We start from the raw sequence: 19,533 nt of genomic DNA, 5'->3' as shown, positions 1-19,533 counted from the left end.
AATTTAAAATTTTAATCTAATGAAAATATTATTATCTCGCATTGATCAGTGTTTTAAAAATAGAATTAAATATAAAAATTTAAATAATCCTTCTCTTTTAGAATTAATTTTTGAAATTAAGTTAGTTAGATTTAATATATTTATTATCTTTATAAATATTAGTGTATAAATTGAAGCTTTTACATTTTTTATTTAATGAAAAATAAATAAATACAATTTTATTCGTAAAAAACTAAAAATCCAGGCTCCCTCGGGATAAAGCCAAGGGGTAGCGGCAGCACGCGTCCTTACACGCAAGTAAAACTAAATCAGACTTATCTGTTCGAAACCTTTTTCCCCTCCAATTTGAACTTACTCTGCAACTCTCCCCTACTGTAACCCATCCATGCAATCCTCTCTAGATCTTCCTTCCTCCAGTATTCGTCTGCTTTATCTATCTCTTCCTCTTTCTCTTTCACATACCTTTAGACACACCTTTTCGCTCTCCCTCCAACCTCTCCAAGCTGTTGAGTTCTCATTTTCTGGCAAACATATCCTACTAATTTACTCCCAATAATTCAAATGGAGCCTTAGCTTGCCAACTGACTTCGGTCTGCAAAGAGGACACTGCACTTGTTTGAGGTATGTGAAATTGAATTCCTGGAAATGGGTCGAGATGGAACTTTGGTTCCGGTGGAGTCCCTGAAGAAGAAGACTGCGGTTTCCAGGAGCTGGATTTTGCTGGATCACAACGGGCAGAGTACCATTCTTGATGTGGACAAGTACGCTATCATGCGTAGAGTCCAGATTCACGCCAGAGATCTTCGAATCCTTGATCCTCTTTTATCATATCCTTCAGCGATCTTGGGCAGAGAAGGAGTTATTGTTCTCAATTTGGAGGTGAGATTTTTCAGTTTCTAAATTTGCAGTGAAGTAGAATAATACTGCTGCTTTTTTCTTTGTTCGATGTTTTGGTTGCTAATTTGGTGTACCTTTGGTTGTTGTTTTTGGGTTTCAGCATATCAAAGCAATAATCACAGCAGAGGAGGTAACTAGTTCTCTGTTTTCTGCAATTGCCAGTGATACATAGTTGTCGGAGAAGAATAACGGTTCACTTTCAGTTCTATGTTTAAATTTCCCTGTTGCTCTTTTTGGAATAAACAAGGAAACTTCATAATTATAATTGAATGATAGTGAGTTATAGGCTCTTTGTACTTTAAATCCTGTGATAGGTATTGCTTAGAGACCCATTGGACGATAATGTAATCCCCATTGTTGAGGAACTTCAAAGACGATTACCTCTTGTAAATGTTACGAGCGAAATTCAAGGCGAAGAGGAAGAGCATCCTGGGGTGCCAAAAGATTTTGATACAGGCGAAGAAAATGGTATGATCAGAGTAGATTAAATTTTTCCCTTGCTGGTTATATTTGCTTTGGTTTAAACTATTGAAAATTTGTTTGTTGTTATGTGGTATGTGGGTTTTGAAATGTAGAATTTCCATTTGAATTCCGAGCATTAGAAGTTGCATTAGAAGCCATTTGTAGTTTTCTAGATGCGCGTACTCGAGAACTGGAGACCGATGCTTATCCTGCTTTAGATGAGCTAACCTCCAAGGTAAAGGCTTAATTAATGATCTTTGCATCAGATTTTTGGCTTAAATGATTATGTGGCCATCGCTGCCACTACCATGCTTATAAAGATTTTATCACATAGAAAAATTTCGTTCTTAGACAGCATGCATCACTAGACCCTTTAATGGATTTATTCATTGTTTGGGAAGTCTACAGATATCATTGTATTTTACAGCAAGTATCTTGCTATTTAGGCATGAATAATGGAAGTATATATCTTATCAAATCAATGGAAAGGCTTCAATGCTTCTGTCAAATTTCAACCATGCAGATTAGCAGTCGTAATCTCGATCGGGTGCGTAAACTGAAGAGTTCCATGACAAGGTTGACAAATCGTGTTCAAAAGGTAAATTGACATTGCTGTGGCATCTATGAATGAGTTCATTTCTTTAAACGTTCTTTTTTTTTTTGAGAATCTTTAAATGCTTGTTGCTCATTTACAAGAATAATATTATTTGATTTAAAAAGATTAATAAACTTCATTATAATCAGTTTAGGTACATGGGTATACCAATTCTCAAAGAAAGTGAAAAAGTAGAGAAAAAGTCAAACTCATTCCTGTAGAACATTAAAATTTTCCTTTGATGGATGGGACTGGACATATTTTTTTGATTTATCTAAATTATAAAATAATTTGTCCATATAGTTAAGGAAAGCAGATATAATTTTAGTTTAAAAGGTCTTTTCTTCTTACCAGAATCTAATATTAGTTTATCTAGTTAGCTAAGTAGCCACTAGGCAATGCAAATAACAGTGATTCTGAGCTACCTTCTGTGAGGATGTTCTTTTTCTTTTCCTTGAGACACATATAACAAGGGAAAAGCAGACTCTTTTAACAAAAAATTGCTGATCAGAGTCGGATAACAGTAAGAGGAATACCTTGAACCAAACTCATCCTAAAGATGGAGAAGCCTGAGGGGGAATTTTGTGACATTCAAAGAGCAAAGGAAAGAAGAATCAAGGGAAAAATTGAAACACTACGGAGAAGAAACTGATAAAATTGCTTAGTATCTGTCTGCACATGGAGGAGACACCAGGACTATAATTGAAAGTTACATGATTATCACTGTAAAATACAGATCTTGAACCAGTACTTTCAGTTTTCTCCCTTTATACATGTTATATCTAGCCAAGTTCTTGAAATTTGAAATTTTTTCAATATAGGTGCTGCATGTTAAAGTACATATGTTTGAATTTGTAATAAGCACGCAAATTTAAAACACATAGCAAAATCACAAAGTATTAAAAAGAGAAGAAGAATAACACAGGAGTGGTTCAACTGTAAGGTCTACGTCCACAGGCAAGATAAGACAAAAAGGTTCCACTGTGATGAAAAAAGTAAGATACAATCAATCCGAACTCTCAAACCCTAACCTAGTGTGTTTCCCAAATATCTCACAACTCTACCGCAAAAGTATAGAATATTACAATATTTATATTGGTTCATACGGCGGGGGCGTTGCCTTTGCACCCCCAAGGAGATCAGTAGTAGGCTTCGAGTTCAGGCCTATCACCCGTGTCCTACACTACCACCCCAGGTCGCAGCGCGAAAACTTTTGGATTGGGTCACAATTCGGGCCCATGAAAAACATATCCAAATTTTCAAGTCACAAAAAATAACAGAATCCTTATAGCTTAAAATGATCAATAGCATATGAAAACGAATCGATTTTTATCCTCAAATTTAGACTTACACTTGTGAAGCATTCCAGGTAAGGGATGAACTTGAGCAACTTCTGGATGATGATGATGATATGGCAGACCTTTACTTATCAAGAAAATTAGTTGGCTTATCTTCACCTGTCAGTGGCTCTGGTGCCCCCAATTGGTTTCTTAACTCTCCTACCATAGGTTCAAAGATATCCAGAACAAGTAGGGCCAGTGCAACAACAATGCAAGGGGAGAACGATGTTGAAGACCTTGAAATGTTGCTTGAGGTTGTAAATGTAATCTAGTGCTGTATTGCCCGTTCAATTCACACAAAATTCTAAGCTGATATGCATTTTCTTTGCAGGCTTACTTCATGCAGATAGATGGCACATTGAACAAATTGACTACGGTAGGCCTCCATGCCTCTTTTGCAGAATAGTTTTTGTTCTTGTAAGGTCTATTTCATATATAATGAAGCACAAAAAGTTAATTTGGAACCTAGATTACATGAGATTATGCTTAGCTGGTCCAGAATATTGCTGTTACGTCATGCTTGTTCTGATGCATTTGTTAATCCTTTTGTCTTTCCAGTTGCGTGAATACATTGACGACACAGAGGACTACATCAATATCCAGGTACAGAGTTGGACAACTTGAATAGAGAGTCATTCCTGTAGGATATTTTTGAAAGTTTAGGAATACGTCTTGTATTTCTGTCAATTGAATTTGTACTTTCTGTTAGTTATATTATCAAAATCCTCCAAGGCAATTTAACAATGGCTTTAATTCAATGGTAGTGGAGTCATTTTCAAGCTATGAAGTTTCAAAGTCGAATCTTTGTGGGAGTCGAATGAAAAAAAAAAAAAAAATCCTCCAGGGCAATTTGACACTAAAAATATGCATTTTTTTTGTTTGCTACAGCTTGATAATCATAGGAATCAACTAATTCAGGTGCGCTTGCTGAATCTATATGTATATTTGATTTCCTTCTTTTTTGTTAGGCGTTGATTTCTCTCATCTCCTTATTTAGATAATTATATTTTTTTACGTTTGCTGTTTGAGCTAGTCCAGAATATCTTAAATTAATTTTGCTTGGAACAATTTCATCTGCACAACATTGATTAATCATTTTTATTTATTACTGTGGCAGCTAGAGCTCTTACTATGTTCAGGGACTGTGTGTTTGTCTGTGTATTCCCTAGTGGCAGCAATTTTTGGCATGAATTTACAATACACATGGAGGGAGGGCCATAGTTACGTATTTAAATGGGTATGTGTAGTAATCACCTTAAAACCAAAAGAATATTACATAAACTGAAAAAATAAACCAATATTTTTTTAATTTGCTAAAGATCCTGAATCATACCGACTTGGAAGAGTTTATTTTTCTCACACCCTATTCTTTTTGCCTCCAACATTAGGTGGTCATCCTCACAGCCATAATTTGTGCAAGTATTTTCACATCAATAATTTCATATGCTCGGCACAAAGGTCTTGTTGGGTCTTGATTCCTGAATGAATACATTACATGTACAAAAAACCAGCTAGAAGGAGATGCAGAATAAAGCTTGAAATAGTACTTCCAAGTCCTTTACTTTTGGTGGCTTTAGGAACATGTTCAACGACTCGATCATCAATTCCGGTGCGAAACCCAAATAAGTAAAATGCTATGTCTATCATTGGTATGTAGAAAATATTGGATCGATCATGGGTTAGGTGGTCATGTCGTTAGTCATTGAATTTAGCTAGAAAGTGGGTGCCATAGAGGCATTAATTTGTTAGCTAGTACTGTGTTAATAAAAACATGTATAGTGAGATTGGCCTTTAGTTGTAACTAAAATCCAGGACCAGGAGAGATATTATTGTTGTGTGAAGAACAGGTGAGATCGAATTCATGATTTGTGTCCCAGTGCATTTGACATTAACAAGCAATGTGGGCTACTGCTGGGGCCGATTCAATTTGCTTCCAGGGGTTAGGGTTAGACCTCCCCTGTGAAAGCACTACTCTTGAAAAAGAGGAGCACGCAGCCATTGATTGCTTTTGCTAGCTGATCATATGAAGCAATGTGAATTCCATTTTCACATACATATTATATATTAGTTATTATATATTAATTTATGATGGATCAGATTTACATAAAATTTTTTCGATACGAGTAATAATTTCACTGGCGAAATCAATGAGGTCAAAATTAATATTTTTATATGAAATATAATAAATTAAAATGTCGAACAAGTTAATAAATGAGTTTTTTTTTTTAAATTTTATTTATTATAGTTTGAATTATGAGTTTGATTACATTTACAAATGATTATAAATCTATAAAATTGGGGGTGTGAATGGTTTAATATTAATTTATAATAAAATAAAAATGAAAATATAATACCATTTTAGCTGAATTCTCTTGCATTATGTATTTTTCCAGACCCACGATGCTATTAGCCATGTGGGACGTGAGATCAGCAGGGTGCCAAGTTGATATACGTATATCCTCAAATGTTCCACGCTATATTTTAGTATCCAAGAAGGTCCACGTGAAGCGTGAGATCAGCAGGCTGCTTGTAACAGAGTAAATTTATCCTCCTGCTGTGCTTCATTTCTCATGAAAATTACAATTAAGTACTTTTATTTTTAGTCCAAGTAGCTTAACAACCAATCTTAGCTTATGGTAGCAGCTATATAAAAAAAAAATCATTATTTTCAATATAAAAAGAAAAAAAATATAAAATATTGAAAATAAAGTAATTGGAAAATAAAGTTGAAACGGTGTGGATTACGGTCTGAAAGGGTTGCCTAAGATGGTTCCGGTCTGAAAGGGTATTCCTTGTTTGACTTCGCCTTATTTTAATAATATTTCTGCTGTGTTAGTGTTGAAGGAATAACATTTCTTCCTTACTAATTTCCCTTTTTTTTTTTCCTAATAAATAATAAATATCTTTTTAAAAAAAAAAAAAATGAATTAGCTTTACCAACCTGCCTGTCTTGTGCATTAAGTTCACAAAGTTAAAGCATAAGCCTTTTCTTTTCCCAACAATTTCCATTTTTCCATATTTTTTTTATTGTGGGATTAAAGTGAGGAGGAAGAAAATTAATTTTCCTTCATAATGTCATGTTTTGGATTAAATATATTAAATAAATTTTAAATTTTAATGAAAAGTTAAAATTGAAAAATAATTTTTATAATTATGGTCCTTCAAATTCAGTGGAGATAAATCCAGAACCAACAAGGGGTGTACTACGTTGCACGCATTGCCAACGTGCACTTGTGTAAAGCTCGCCGTCGCTTACACGGAACACGCCTCTGCCTGTGAACTTTTTTCTCCCCTGCGCACTCTCGGCGCACTTTATCCTCCAAATGGAGATTCAACTAATCGGCTGCACGAGCAGTCTTTAGTTGTCCATATATATATAAAAAATAAATTTTCCTCAAAAAATTAAAAATTTTAATTACTCGAAAATAAAATAATAAAATAAAAACAGAGAAACTCTTGGTTCATGTTTTTCCTCGACGAATCCTCTCCGTCCCCCTCTCTCCTCTTCGTTCCACCTCTTTAGATTTAGATCATCCATAAAGCTTCTCATGTCCAAATCCACCAAAACCCACGTCGATTCTCCGCAAATCTCCATTACCCAAATCTTGTAATCTCAAAACTCTCTTCTTTATATGCCTACAAAAATCAAAAGGCTCTCAGGTTTCATCCCATAAAATGTCTGCGGTTTTATTGTTGTCATTCTTGTGTTCTTTATGCTTCTTGTGATGTTATTTCTGGGTCTAATGCCGATAAATACAGAAACATGGACGTGAATCTCGTGTGTTTTTCTTTGTTGATAGGAACATGCAGTTCTGTGGACTAATATACGTGGGTGGAGGGAGCTAAAGAGAGGTGAGAAGGAGGGATTTTTGAGATAAAGAGATGGCGAATCAGGTGGTGAAAGTGAAGAGAGAGACGATTGCAGCATGCATGACATGTCCTCTCTGCAATAAGTTACTGAGAGATGCTACCACCATATCTGAATGTCTTCATACGTGTCAGTCTCTGTAACTCTATTTCTCTTAAGAAATTTCATTTGTTTCCACTTAAATCTTAACTTCCAAATCTTTCTTCCTTTCGATTCTTCTTGTATTTTGCAGTGTTGATAATCTGGGTGGGTTACTTCTTGTTTCAGGCATTTTCTCTCTCTTGATTTGGTTTGGTTTGTCTTTATTTTGACGTGGTCGTTTCGTAATTCTACTGTAAGACAATGGGCATTTAGTACTTACTTTCGCGTCTTGGTTTCTCCTCTCTTTATCTCCCTTTCTAGACGCTGCAAGACCAGAAAGAAATTAAGCTTACTAAGAATAGTGAACAAGCTTTCGGGTTTCATTCTTTCCTTGGTTGAGATTAAAGTCATGCAGAAGTTCTGCCATTGGAATGGATTCTCTTTTTGTGAATGTGATAGTAACTGGGTAGTTGCTACTTGGCAGAGTTTGTGGTTGAAAGTTAATGCTTACTAAGTTCATATATTAAAGTCTGAAATACATAAGTGTTCGCTGATCTTCTTCAATTTTATGTTTGATTGATGAAAGGCAATTAAATGGAAAATGTCTGATTTTCGTTTCTTTTCTTGAATTCAGTCTGCAGAAAGTGCATATGTCAGAAGATATCAGACGAGGGAGTAGATTACTGTCCCATATGCAAGATTGATCTTGGGCGTGTTCCATCGGAAAAACTAAGGTCAGATTCTTGCCCTCGCCTGTGGCGTTGTCCCCCCTACACCTCCTCTCTCTATCATATTGCTATAGTGTTGGATGATGTGGATCATAACCTGGATGGCATGCAAAACTGATAGCTTGAAACTGATAATGCCTGGGGACTGTAAAATATCTGTCTCACTGGAACGCGTTTCATGTTTTATTTCGTTAAACATACGTGAAGCATATAACAGTTAACTACTAGCCTCTACCTTTATTATTCATTGCTTAATCAAACATTATTTGTTTATACATATATGTACTTCAGAATTTGAGGTTAAAATTCGATCTTTTACACTGGTCTGTAACATTTAAAAAGCTGTGGCAATAATGGTTTTAGGTCCATGCCCATGCTTGTACATGTATATGAAGATTGTTGATACCTTAAGGTTCAAAAAACAATGAAAAATCACATTAACAAATTTTATCAAAAATATTAGGGGATGATTAGTGCCTCTGCTAGTGCAATAGTTTAATGAATCATAACATAATCTGTAGCAAGGGTTTCAAAATTCTATATCAATTCAGCTTAATTTCCTGGCTGATCCACTGCTTTATACTTTTTATCAAGGTCAATGATATATTTTGTACTGTCATTGGACACTGTCTGTTTCGTTCTTTTTTTCAGCTAGGACTGGGAGGTGATGGTTTATGCAATAAATGCTTTCCTCCACAAGTTCCTTCCCTCCTGTACCACTGTCCCACATGGGGATGGTTTTGTTTAATTAGGACCCTGATTGTAATTAAGAAGTTAAAAAATGATAGAGCTGCACAAAGAAGTGATGATAATGTGTGATACATCATAAAATAAGCGGGTCTCTAATAGAGTGACACGTGTATACTTTGTGTAAGAAGTCGGAAAAGTACTCGGTATGAGAAATGGAGGATGTAGAAGCACTCGAACTTCAGCTAAAGAAGTTGGTTACACTGAACAGCCTCAGAGATGGTTGTATTGTGGTCGTAAGTAGCGAAAAATGTCGGATTAGGGATCTACTTGAACTTCAAAATTAATCATGCTGCACAAGCACTTTAAATCACCAAATCTATAAAGATTGATAACGAACACAAAACAGTAAAATCGGAAACAGAGCGGAGCCTAACTTCTAAGCCTCTACACTCTAACCGGCTAGAAGGGGAATTGTCTATATTAAAAAGTCGTTACATACGCCTATCTCACACAATCAGGTCGGATAGGCAAACACACTGGCCTGACTGACTAATTAGTCACCCTCAACTCAAGTATGTTAGTATTGTGGAGAACACTTGATTCGACCTTGAGACGAATATATCATTGATCTAGACAGGCCACTTGCAGGACTTTACATGTGTCTGGAAAACATTGGTTCCCTAGTTCTATAAATAAGGATCATCTTCCAATGGGAAGATCAAATTTTACCTAGCCCTTATTATGTCCCAATAAAATCCTCCTAAAGAGATCACTCTAAAACCAAGTGATAGTAAAGTAGGCACTCTAACCCAAAATTTGCTTATTCATTCACGTTAGCCAAATCTAAAAGACGTGTCATCATCACACATACCTACCCTTTCTTGAGTTATCAATTTGTTTTGAAGGAACTGGTGGCATATGATTATTTGGGTTATATAGTTTAATGAGATGCAGATTATTTGTGGAGACACTACACCAAGGAAGTGCCATGACATGATGTGAAATTTGGTAGGACAACTTTCACACTTTTATTTATAATTTTCCTTTCAAGACTTTATTTGTTAATATGCTAGCAATAAACTCTTGAGGGAAAAGTTTGTTACTAGCAATAAGCTACACATGTGAAAAAAGGAGGGAAAATGTTTGCAATAAAATAGCAGAATATTGCTGTTTGGAGTCATATGCATTTAATTGGTGCTGAATTGAGTTATGGTGAAGAGGAATTTGGTTCTGGATCAATGGATGAAAGAAATGTTTCCTGGGAACAAAATTGTCATCATCTCTTGTAAATTTTTACTAGAGATTTTTTATTATGGCATTTTCCTCATTTTCTTTGGCAATATTATTGATTCCTCATGCATATGGTGTCAAATCTACTTTCTTATCGGTGTTTATTCATGAAGCAGCTATTGGCATTATATTTAGAGTTTATCAATTTAAAGTAGAATGCTGGTGAGAACTAGCAACTTACTGAATCTTCACATGGAGCACTCATTCCCTATTACCCTGTTGGGATGGAAAAACCTGTCTATGAACATTGATTTATATTATTGGTGCTATTGTTTTGTACTTTTAAGTGATCAGGTGGAGTTCTACTCGTACATCTTTTTGCCTTTTTTTTTAATTTTTTTTTATGCTTGGCTGAGATATACTATAATGCGGTTTTTTTTTTTTTTTTGAGACATGCAATTTCTTTTTAGATGTCTGAAGGTGTATATTAAAAATTATCTTTTAGAGTGTGCATTAACATTTTAACACATATGTTATATTGAATACCTGCACAATTTGGTACAATTGAAGTTCTTGTTTAGAAATCATTGTGAATTGAGGAACTTTATTGTTGTATCAAAATCAGGCCAGACCACAATTTGCAAGATGTAAGGGCCAAGATTTTCCCATTCAAAAGAAGAAAGGTGGAGGCATCTGAAGTCACACCCACAGCTATATTACCAGTTAGAAGGAAGGAAAGATCACTTTCATCATTGGTGGTCAGCACTCCCAAAGTATCAACACAGACTACTACTACAGGAAGAAGAACAAAACCTGTTCCAAGAAAGGCTACTGCTTTACGAGGTTCCAGTTTTCCTATTGAGAAACGCATTAAAAAAGAGGAAGATGCCATGGAAGGCTGTCTAGAGAACTCAAGTTCTCCTGAAACCATAAATAAGTTCAATCAGAATCTAAGGCAGGTATTAGAAGTCAAAATGTACCTTTTTTTTTTTTGCTTATGTTGAGTTTACTCTTTTGCTTCCTGGTGGCTGGAGAAACAGCAGTGTTCTTGTTTACTCTACTAATATGTTTGAAACATTTTTTTCTTGTGCAGAATTCTTCCTCTGCCGAGGCCAACCAACCTGCTCCCAATAATGAAACAGATAATGGTGCTGAATCATGGGATGGGAAATCAGATCTCTGGCAACCATTGAATTGTTTGGTGGAAGTTGCAAATAGGACCAAGTCTTTCAAACCTAATTCACAAGTTTCTGATACTAAATTCGAATCTACTCATTATCCTGACAATGAAACTCATGTGTGTAAAACCAAATTTAAGGAAAACAAAGACAAAACAAAAGTAGATGATGAAAAGAATAACACTGATACTGTGCGTTCAGAGTCAACAGGACCCAAAAGATTGCGCAGGATTCGCCGAAAAAAAGCTTCTAATTTTGGATATCTGGGAATATCATCCCAAGCTGTGCTGGATGCTACCACTGCAAAGCATGAGAGAAGAGCTGGTCCAGTTTGGTTTTCACTAGTAGCTTCTGAGGACCAGTGAGAATTGTTTGCAACTTCTAACTTCTAAAAAAAATTTACTTCACTAGGATATTAGAAATTAGAATTTGTTTGCTTAAAACTTGCTTTTGGTTGTATTCCTACTTATTTCGTATCAATTGTTTCAGGGAGGGAGATGCACCCTTGCCACAAATTCCAGCAAATTACTTGAGGATAAAGTAAGTTCCTTTGGCTTTGTAGCTGCTCGTTCATATTTTTTTTTAATGTAATTTTAAGTTTGTCATCTGATTTTTAATTTCAAGGATTGCTCCAAAATTTCCATGTTAACTTGGTTCAAATTTTCTTTGAGGAAAAGAGGCTGAATAATATATTCCCACAGAATTGATACTTGATGATAAATACATAGGAGTATTTATTAGTTATTATTGATGAGTTAGAAATTTAGTTGCTATGCTATGTTATATCCTATACATAGCAAGCAAAAAATAAACTAATTTCAACTAGGTAAAAGAGAAATTCTTTTGTTAGCCATATGCTGGAACAGGAGAGGTAGCTTGAGGGAGTGATACTGACTTGTTTAGGTTGGAGCTAAGGACTAGGGTGACTATTATTGCTGGTAGATGGTTGCAAAACAATTATTGATGGGAGAACATGGATGACAATTGAGAAAAGACAAGCTGATAGATGGTTGTAAAACAATTATTGTTAAGGAAAAAGAAAAAAAAAAAGAGTCATGCTTTTTATTGATGCATCTGGAGGTTTCTGTTATTGTACTTTCTCAGAAAGTTTATTGCATTGCAAGTTATATGTTACCTATCCAATAATCCAAAGGGCCTTGATGGTGCAGTTGACTAAGTATGCCTATTTTGATAGCTTGTACAAACATCTGAGACCCAAAATCGTTTAGAGTGGAGAAAGAGAATCCATATAGCTGACCCCAATAAATTTTTGGGATAGAGACGTAGTAGAATTGAGTTGAGTTGTACATACATCCGAGCATGTATGAATCGATATTGCATTTAAAGACAACATTCAAGTGGTAAAACTAAGACACATTTTGAACATGGCATGAGTCTGTTACTTTACAGCTGAACCTTTCTCAGACATGCTACCTCTGTCCTAATGGGACAAAAATGTTGCTAATAACCTCATGACCCTGTCATCTCTACCTTAGCTTCTTTTAATGATTTAGATATAGTCACCTGCCTATGTTGTGACGGAGTGGCTAAGGATCTATGACCTCAATAATATTCCCCCCAAAATAATAAGAGCCCCTTTAAGATGATTAAATCTCCGGTTCAGCCATACAGGAGCAAATAACATGTTTACCTCATAATTTTCGAAAAAATTTTATGCTTCCAATAATTTGGTTTTGAATTAACGTTGGTGCATGGTATGGTTTTTCAGTAGTACTTTTGACTTATTCATTATTCTGACATGCAAGAACACAATTTCTTAGTGAATAAAGTGAAATAAATCAACTAATTTTGGGAGATATTTCATGTCGTTCATTTCATTCTGTGGCAGGGATGGAAATTTACCTGTTTCTCTTATCCAGAAGTACCTGATGAAGAAATTTGACCTTGTTAGTGAAGCTGAGGTGAGAAGCTTTCAAAAAAATTTTCATAGGGCATTGTGAGCTTAAATTTGGAAGCGCTAACCTGCAGTTTGTTATGCAATGCAAATGACCATGCTCATAGCAATTGCATTTTCATAAGAAAATGTGAGGCCTGCCTTAGCCCTTTTTTTTTTTGGGTCAATAGTAGTAATAAAAGTGGACCTCTTGTTGGACATACATCCTCTTAGTATTTGATCATTTGTCAAAATTTGACATGCAGTTTTTTCATCAGAGTCCTTAAGCAAAATCATGCGATCTGCAGATTTATTTTCCCCTCGTGGATATCTAATTTTGTGATTTTTTTGCTATTAGCAAAAGGATAAACAAAATAAACTAAAAATCCTTTGGAAGTGCTTTTACTTGAGTATTGATTTAACCTTTTACTGGGATGCACTATTGCGTTGACATCATTTTGCAACCTTAGTGTTTAATAAAATGTGTGCTTCCGGTGGTGATCATTTATGCGAGTTTTTCATTGGTGTTTTTGGCAGGTTGAGATCAAATGTATGGGACAACCAGTTGTCCCCACATTACTGCTGTACAATTTAGTTGATCTCTGGATACAGACAGCATCAACGTCAGAACGAGTATCAGCATCCATCGGTTCCTCTGCAAAGGATTTTGTGATGGTGCTAGCCTATGCTCGCAAGGTCCCAGACCCAGAATAATGCTTGTTTTCCATATTTCTACCCTTCATATCCTCGCTAATGATGTGCTTTGAGCCTCATTGATGATGAAACGGTGGATTTACCTGGATAGTATATTATAAACAAGCATTCCATAGTTCCTCTACAGCATTTGCAGCAAGCACTTTGCAGACTATACTCCGCTGCAGGATTGCAGCAGATAGAAAGGGGAGGGATGCTTGCAATCATCTTTGGATGAACCGTGCAAGTGCTTGGAGACAATATTATGCGAAATACTTGAGTTTGTAACTAACATGGTTTTCTCGGCTGCTATATAACCTTACACGCGACTTAGATGCCAAGAAGCGTAGCTTTTACGGCAAGTATTGAGAAACTACGTTAGATGTACTCTTCCCATGAAATTTCTTGCATGATCCAGCTTGAATTTTGGTCTCTGTTGTCCTGCTTCGATAGCTAGAAAGACCGTTCCTCCCTCCCCCAAACCCCCAAGTGGCAAGAATATTCATCTTCAGGCTTTGGATCAAGTGCTTCCTCGATCCTCAATCAAACAAATAAAAACTGGATGTGATATTTTATCAAATATTTCAAATTATCTAAGTGAAAAACTTTGGGGCACATTATTATTATTATTATTATTATTATTATTATTTTCTTTCCCTTAATTTCATTTATGACAGTAAAACAATTCATTGGTAAATGTTGCAGTTTTATGGTTGATAGAGAGAGTTTCATTAATAGACGTTTTAACATGGCCCCATATTAGCGTAAAAATTCATACATAAATTATTTTAAAATATAAAAATTATTTTGAAATATAACTGATTTAATAAACAATAGTTACAATCAAGGGGGAGCATGGGCCATTGAGTTTTCAAAATTTTTTAAAAGTATAATAGTAATTTTTTAAAATATTAGTATTTTTTTAATTATTACTATATAAATTTCATAAGGTACTAAGTCTCATTAAATTTTAATAAGTATTTTAAAATTTTTTAGGTGTATAATATAATAATAGTTTCTCAAAAATTAATTATTGTTTTAATATTTTAAAATTTTTTAAAAATATTACTAATTTTATAAAAAATAAAATTTTAAATTTTAACTGAATGATATTAACAATGCAAATTTTTTTTATAAAAAAAATTAAGGCATAATTATTTATTAACTTATTCTTTATCATCAATTTTATTTTACCGTAACCACTAATTTTTTTTCTTTAAAATTTAAATTATTAAATAAATTATCAAATAAAATTATAATACATTTATTTTGTCATTTTTTTTCATCAATTTAAAATTTTAATTACTTTTTTCTCATAACTTTATTACTATTATTAAAATTTATCCTTTATTATAATTTTCTTAAATTCAAATAAAGAATTTTAAAATCATAACATTTATTTTATTTAATTAATTATTTTAATTAAATTTATTTTTCGTGATTACTAAGAAAAAAAATCGAAATAAATTAGATAAATTTTTTAATTTTAAGCTATTAATATATTGCAAATACAATAATTCATAATGTTAAGTATTTATTATTTTTTTTAATTAACAAGAGTAGATTTTATTTTTTAAAAAAAATTCTTATGAATTTATATTATTTTTACAATTTACATATTTTTCTAACTTGACCCCCTGAATGCTTCGTCACCGGTTACAACGAAATAAAACTGTACCATATTAGCTAAATGATGATAATAATAATAATGCTTAATGTAGATATTATTTATATTTTTGTATTGAAAACTAATGTCTAGATTTGAAAATTAAAATACTATTCCCAGTTTATTTCCAAAATAACTAAATAGGAAACAAAATTTTATTTCATAAATTACATTTCATTTTCATTTCTAGAACAAACCAAACATGACTGAAACGTGTACAGTTGGAGTAAAATCAGAACTAAAGAGCTGCACAAAGGGACAATTGAACATATTACCAAACCATCTCAAACTAAAAGATATCCAGCTCCTAATCAATAATGTGGGATAGGCACCAAACATATACATGTAGCCCATACAAAACGTATCATGATTTAAAAGAACCACAGAGCTGTTAAAAGCTAAAACTTTATCACAAGAATTAGTAGATGTATAAAACTTAGCAAGCAGAATATAATCAACCTAGAAAAAGAAATAAAATTCATAACACCTTAATTTAACTAGAAGACGTTGCGCCCTTGGTTGAGTACTGTGAGCCAAAGAATAAATCAGAATTTTACAATGACATGTAAAGTTATCACATTCGACTTCACAGACTCCTTTTGGAACAACTGTTGTTGCAAATTTATATTCGCAATCAAAATGCAATTCTATAAGAGACCTTTTCTACTTAAATAATAAAAACTTTAATCAAATCCACAATACCAAGCAGTATACATGAATGGAGTACTAAAAAACGATCAAACCAAAACAAAAACTATGACCATCATCATTGGCAAAACTTGATGATCTTACGTAATCTCAAAAGATTCCAGACCACGCATTTAGATTAACGAGACTTATCTGAACCATCCTTGAAATAAAACAAAAGACAAGCATGGAATCAGAAACTCCTTTTAAACGTACCGGGAAAGGAAGGCCCATTGGGAAACCAGCTTTCAAAGTCTCCAGACAAGGAGTAACATTCAAGGCAAAACACTGGCTTTGCATGGCCAGAAACAGCAATAATGCTTGCTCTCCATCCTTTCCTTTATCAATTTCTCTCACTTCAAAGACTTTTCCTCACATGGGGGAAGAATATTAAGAGCACCTTTTAACGACAATCTACCACAATCACCACCGATAGATTATTAGCAGCAATACAATGTCACACACTGGAGAACAATCTTGCTTTTATACACATGGGCAAGTGACCAAGTGGACAGTCTGATAATTACAGAAGACCATTACCTCTCAGAGCTGAACAATTTTTACCCTGTTATTATAGCCTTGTTTTTATGAATTGTGGCCAAACATAAAGCATGAGACAATGGAAATTTAGCACCTATAAATTTGCGGGAAAAAAGCAGCAACACTGACTTCTAATTATGAAGTTAGGAAATAAATTGCAACAGTATGTGAAAGTGAGGATAGAAAATTAACAAGTATAGCCAGCCAAATGAAAAGCCACAGCTCAAACTGTAACCGCAGTAGATACACAAACAAATGAAGAAGAACATAACACTTAGCTTTATCTGCAACATACATATTACTTTCATTAACAAACAGACTTGAACGAACAAAACATCATGTGGTAAACCAGCTATCTATGAACCCATTTTTCCACGAAATAAGAAAAGTCTAAAAGGAGTGAATTCACACTAGCCAATATACAAAAATAAATACTTGAGATATTAAAGAAAATAAAAAGGGGGGGAGGGGGAGGGGAAATAACATCAATTCAAGACTCATTATCTAATCAGAGAAAATCGCTGTTACTATCTGCCACCATTCAGCAAATTCTCTGCTGTGAAAAACATCACTATCGCAAAATTGAATTCCAAAAAAATAACACAACCAATTCAATTCAGAGCAAGGCTAAGGAAAAACCTTAAATGCGAGAGTACCCAGTGTTCGTGGGGCTCCCCACGACCGAAAACAACCTTCCATCTCCCACATCTTGCTCATCCAAATACAAATCGTCCGTTCCTCTAATTGCAGCGTGTAAGACAACAACTGCAAGCCCAATCAATATGGAAACCAAAACGTTCAACCACACGCGCGTCAAAACCAAGGCCACAATAGTGACAACCGCGAGCACGCCTAGCACCACACGATCATCAATCGTGCGGTGGAGAATAACAAGGGGCTCGTCGCGGAAAAAGTAGAGGAAAAACCAGGCGACGAAGACGATTAAGAAGACAATCATGGACAATGGATGCCACAGAAGGCTGAGAAAGAGAATAAAGAGGATGATCATCGTATAATTGACGCGAAAGTAGAAAAGGTTGAACTTAATGCGTGCGATTGCTTCGCCGAAGGAGTAAGGACGCGTGAAGGAGGAGAATTGGATGAGCTGGAGCCATGGGCGGCGCTTGGCGAAGAAAGTGGTAGTGGCGTTGTTGGTGGCGCGTGAGATGAAGGTGGGAGGAGTGGTGGTTGAGGGTAGGGAGCCGAAGGGGGCCGGAGAAGGTGCAGACATTGGAGACGGGAAAGCTAAACCCTATGAGAGAGAGGTACAAGTCCCAATGTTTTCAGAGTGAGAAGTAGCTTAAGCATCCCAACTGATTTTCGTTTGAAGAAAGAGGTCGAGCATCGCATCTTCCGATTTTGAATCCTTGGTTTGGTTCTCTGGATTAGATATTTGTAAGTTCCGGGGCTGAAACAGCGTCGTTTCTACTAGCGCAGGACATTCCGTCCGATGAGAAGTTTAGCTGGACTATGCCATCAGGAACTCAACAATTCTATTGAACTCTCACAATTCTAATATTTCAGTCCGTCGATTTAAAAATATAATATAAAATTTATTCAATTTTTAATTTTTGCTCGGTTTTTCGATTAAGCAATAATGTATATAAATCTAATATAGTGTTTTTTTAATATTTTTTACTCACTCACGTGTAATAAAATTATTTTTTAATTTTATTAATTGTAATATAATTATTTTTTAATTTTATTAGTTGTAATATTATTATTTTTATTTTATTATTTATATTATCCTTTAATTTTATAATTTATAATACCATTATAACAATGTGTTTATGTTTTTTAAAAAATTAGAGCTCTTTCTGCAACTTATAACACAAAATTCACCTAAGTAAATTTTTCTTTACTTTACTAATAAGATGAATTTAATGTGATTTTAAAAAATTAGGATATGATATTACTCATTAGTAATAATTATATTTTAAAAACGTATGAATAATGGGTAGCAATCAAAATGCTCATCAATCTTTTTGCTGGGTACACCATGTCATATTTCTGTGAAAAAAGGATTTAAGCATATCATAAATTTAATAATTATATATTTATTTTTTTTAGAAAAATAATTAAATATTTATTTTATAATATATAAAAATCATAAATTTTGCTTCGGTAAATTTTATGTTGCAAGTTGCGAAAAGAGCTTTGTTTTTGTGGAACAACGAACACATTGTGAGCTCGTAGCACGGATAGAGACGCGAGAGAGAAAGAAAGAATGAGAGAGAGGGAGGGGAGAGATAAATCAAATAAAAAAATTATAATTTGTCAAAGCACTTTAAATTTCACTTGATAAAAATTAAAATCTTCAAATTAAATTACACTAAAAGTTATGATAGATTATTCAAAATTAAAAATTTAAGTATAATTAGCGATCAACATAAAATATTAAGATCTATTTGGCCAATAAGTTTTTATAATAAAAAATATAAAAAAGCTAAATATATTAACAATAGTTTAAAAAAATTATATTACTCAATAAATAAATTAATGGTGACATTAATGGCCCTGTTACATTGATATAAGTGTTACATTAATGTAAAGTTATGGAACAATGATATTATAAATAGTAAAGTTAAAGGATAATGATATTACGAAGGATAATGGTGTTATGAATAATAAAATTGAATGATAATAATACTAACTAATAAAGTTGAAAGATAATTTTATTACACATGACGTGAAAAATGAGAGAAAAATATTGACTAAATATTATAATAAATTTATCCACATCAATAAAAAAAACCAATGATTAGAGTTTATAAAAATTTATTATGTAAAATTTAAAAAAAAAAAAAAAATTATACTATATTTTTAAATTAAAAAACTGTTGAATATAATCTCACGATAACAATTAAAATTTATCCAGAATAAAATGGAAAAAAAATAACGTGTCACAATCGGCTAAACTATCTAAATAATCTATCTATTCAAATTTTAGAACAAGAAGTAAAAAAAAAATTAAAAAAAATGCC

The 19,533-nt window shown here is 33.8% G+C and overlaps 3 protein-coding genes across 4 annotated transcripts; 2 read left to right on the top strand and 1 right to left on the bottom strand.

Annotated features, from left to right (window-relative positions):
• The first annotated feature begins 284 nt into the window (after window positions 1-284).
• Window positions 285-7,983, top strand: LOC110659648 (magnesium transporter MRS2-I). Of its 2 annotated transcripts, none has more exons than XR_009145805.1 (11): window positions 285-879; window positions 998-1,027; window positions 1,212-1,365; window positions 1,473-1,594; window positions 1,883-1,957; window positions 3,324-3,548; window positions 3,626-3,670; window positions 3,853-3,897; window positions 4,183-4,212; window positions 5,688-5,831; window positions 7,878-7,983. XR_009145805.1 is itself a non-coding variant. In XM_021817633.2 (11 exons), the coding sequence occupies exons 1-11, from the start codon at window positions 646-648 to the stop codon at window positions 4,767-4,769; spliced, it is 1,167 nt and encodes a 388-aa protein (XP_021673325.2). In that variant the 5' UTR covers window positions 286-645; the 3' UTR covers window positions 4,770-5,156. The 2 variants fall into 2 exon arrangements, 1 of the variants encoding a protein (XP_021673325.2); XM_021817633.2 differs by lacking the exons at window positions 5,688-5,831; window positions 7,878-7,983 and adding exons at window positions 4,412-4,531; window positions 4,683-5,156 and having other exon boundaries at window positions 286-879.
• On the top strand, window positions 7,147-14,088 carry LOC110659647 (E3 ubiquitin protein ligase DRIP2). Its single transcript, XM_021817631.2, has 7 exons — window positions 7,147-7,291; window positions 7,878-7,977; window positions 10,517-10,850; window positions 10,985-11,430; window positions 11,559-11,609; window positions 12,919-12,991; window positions 13,501-14,088. Exons 1-7 carry the CDS (start codon window positions 7,177-7,179, stop codon window positions 13,675-13,677), a joined length of 1,296 nt encoding a protein of 431 aa, XP_021673323.2. The 5' UTR covers window positions 7,147-7,176; the 3' UTR covers window positions 13,678-14,088.
• Window positions 14,089-15,416: 1,328 nt separating this feature from the next.
• Window positions 15,417-18,144, bottom strand: LOC110659646 (PRA1 family protein F2). Its single transcript, XM_021817629.2, has 2 exons — window positions 17,189-18,144; window positions 15,417-16,423 (listed from the first exon to the last, which is right to left on the bottom strand). Exon 1 carries the CDS (start codon window positions 17,778-17,780, stop codon window positions 17,190-17,192), a length of 591 nt encoding a protein of 196 aa, XP_021673321.2. The 5' UTR covers window positions 17,781-18,144; the 3' UTR covers window positions 15,417-16,423; window position 17,189.
• Between the last annotated feature and the right edge of the window lie 1,389 nt (window positions 18,145-19,533).

Source organism: Hevea brasiliensis, chromosome 2, assembly GCF_030052815.1.
Source record: "Hevea brasiliensis isolate MT/VB/25A 57/8 chromosome 2, ASM3005281v1, whole genome shotgun sequence".
In the NCBI taxonomy this organism is placed as follows: Eukaryota; Viridiplantae; Streptophyta; class Magnoliopsida; order Malpighiales; family Euphorbiaceae; genus Hevea; species Hevea brasiliensis.
The sequence above is the reverse complement of the archived record's forward strand: the minus strand, read 5'-3'. Positions and strand labels throughout refer to the sequence as shown.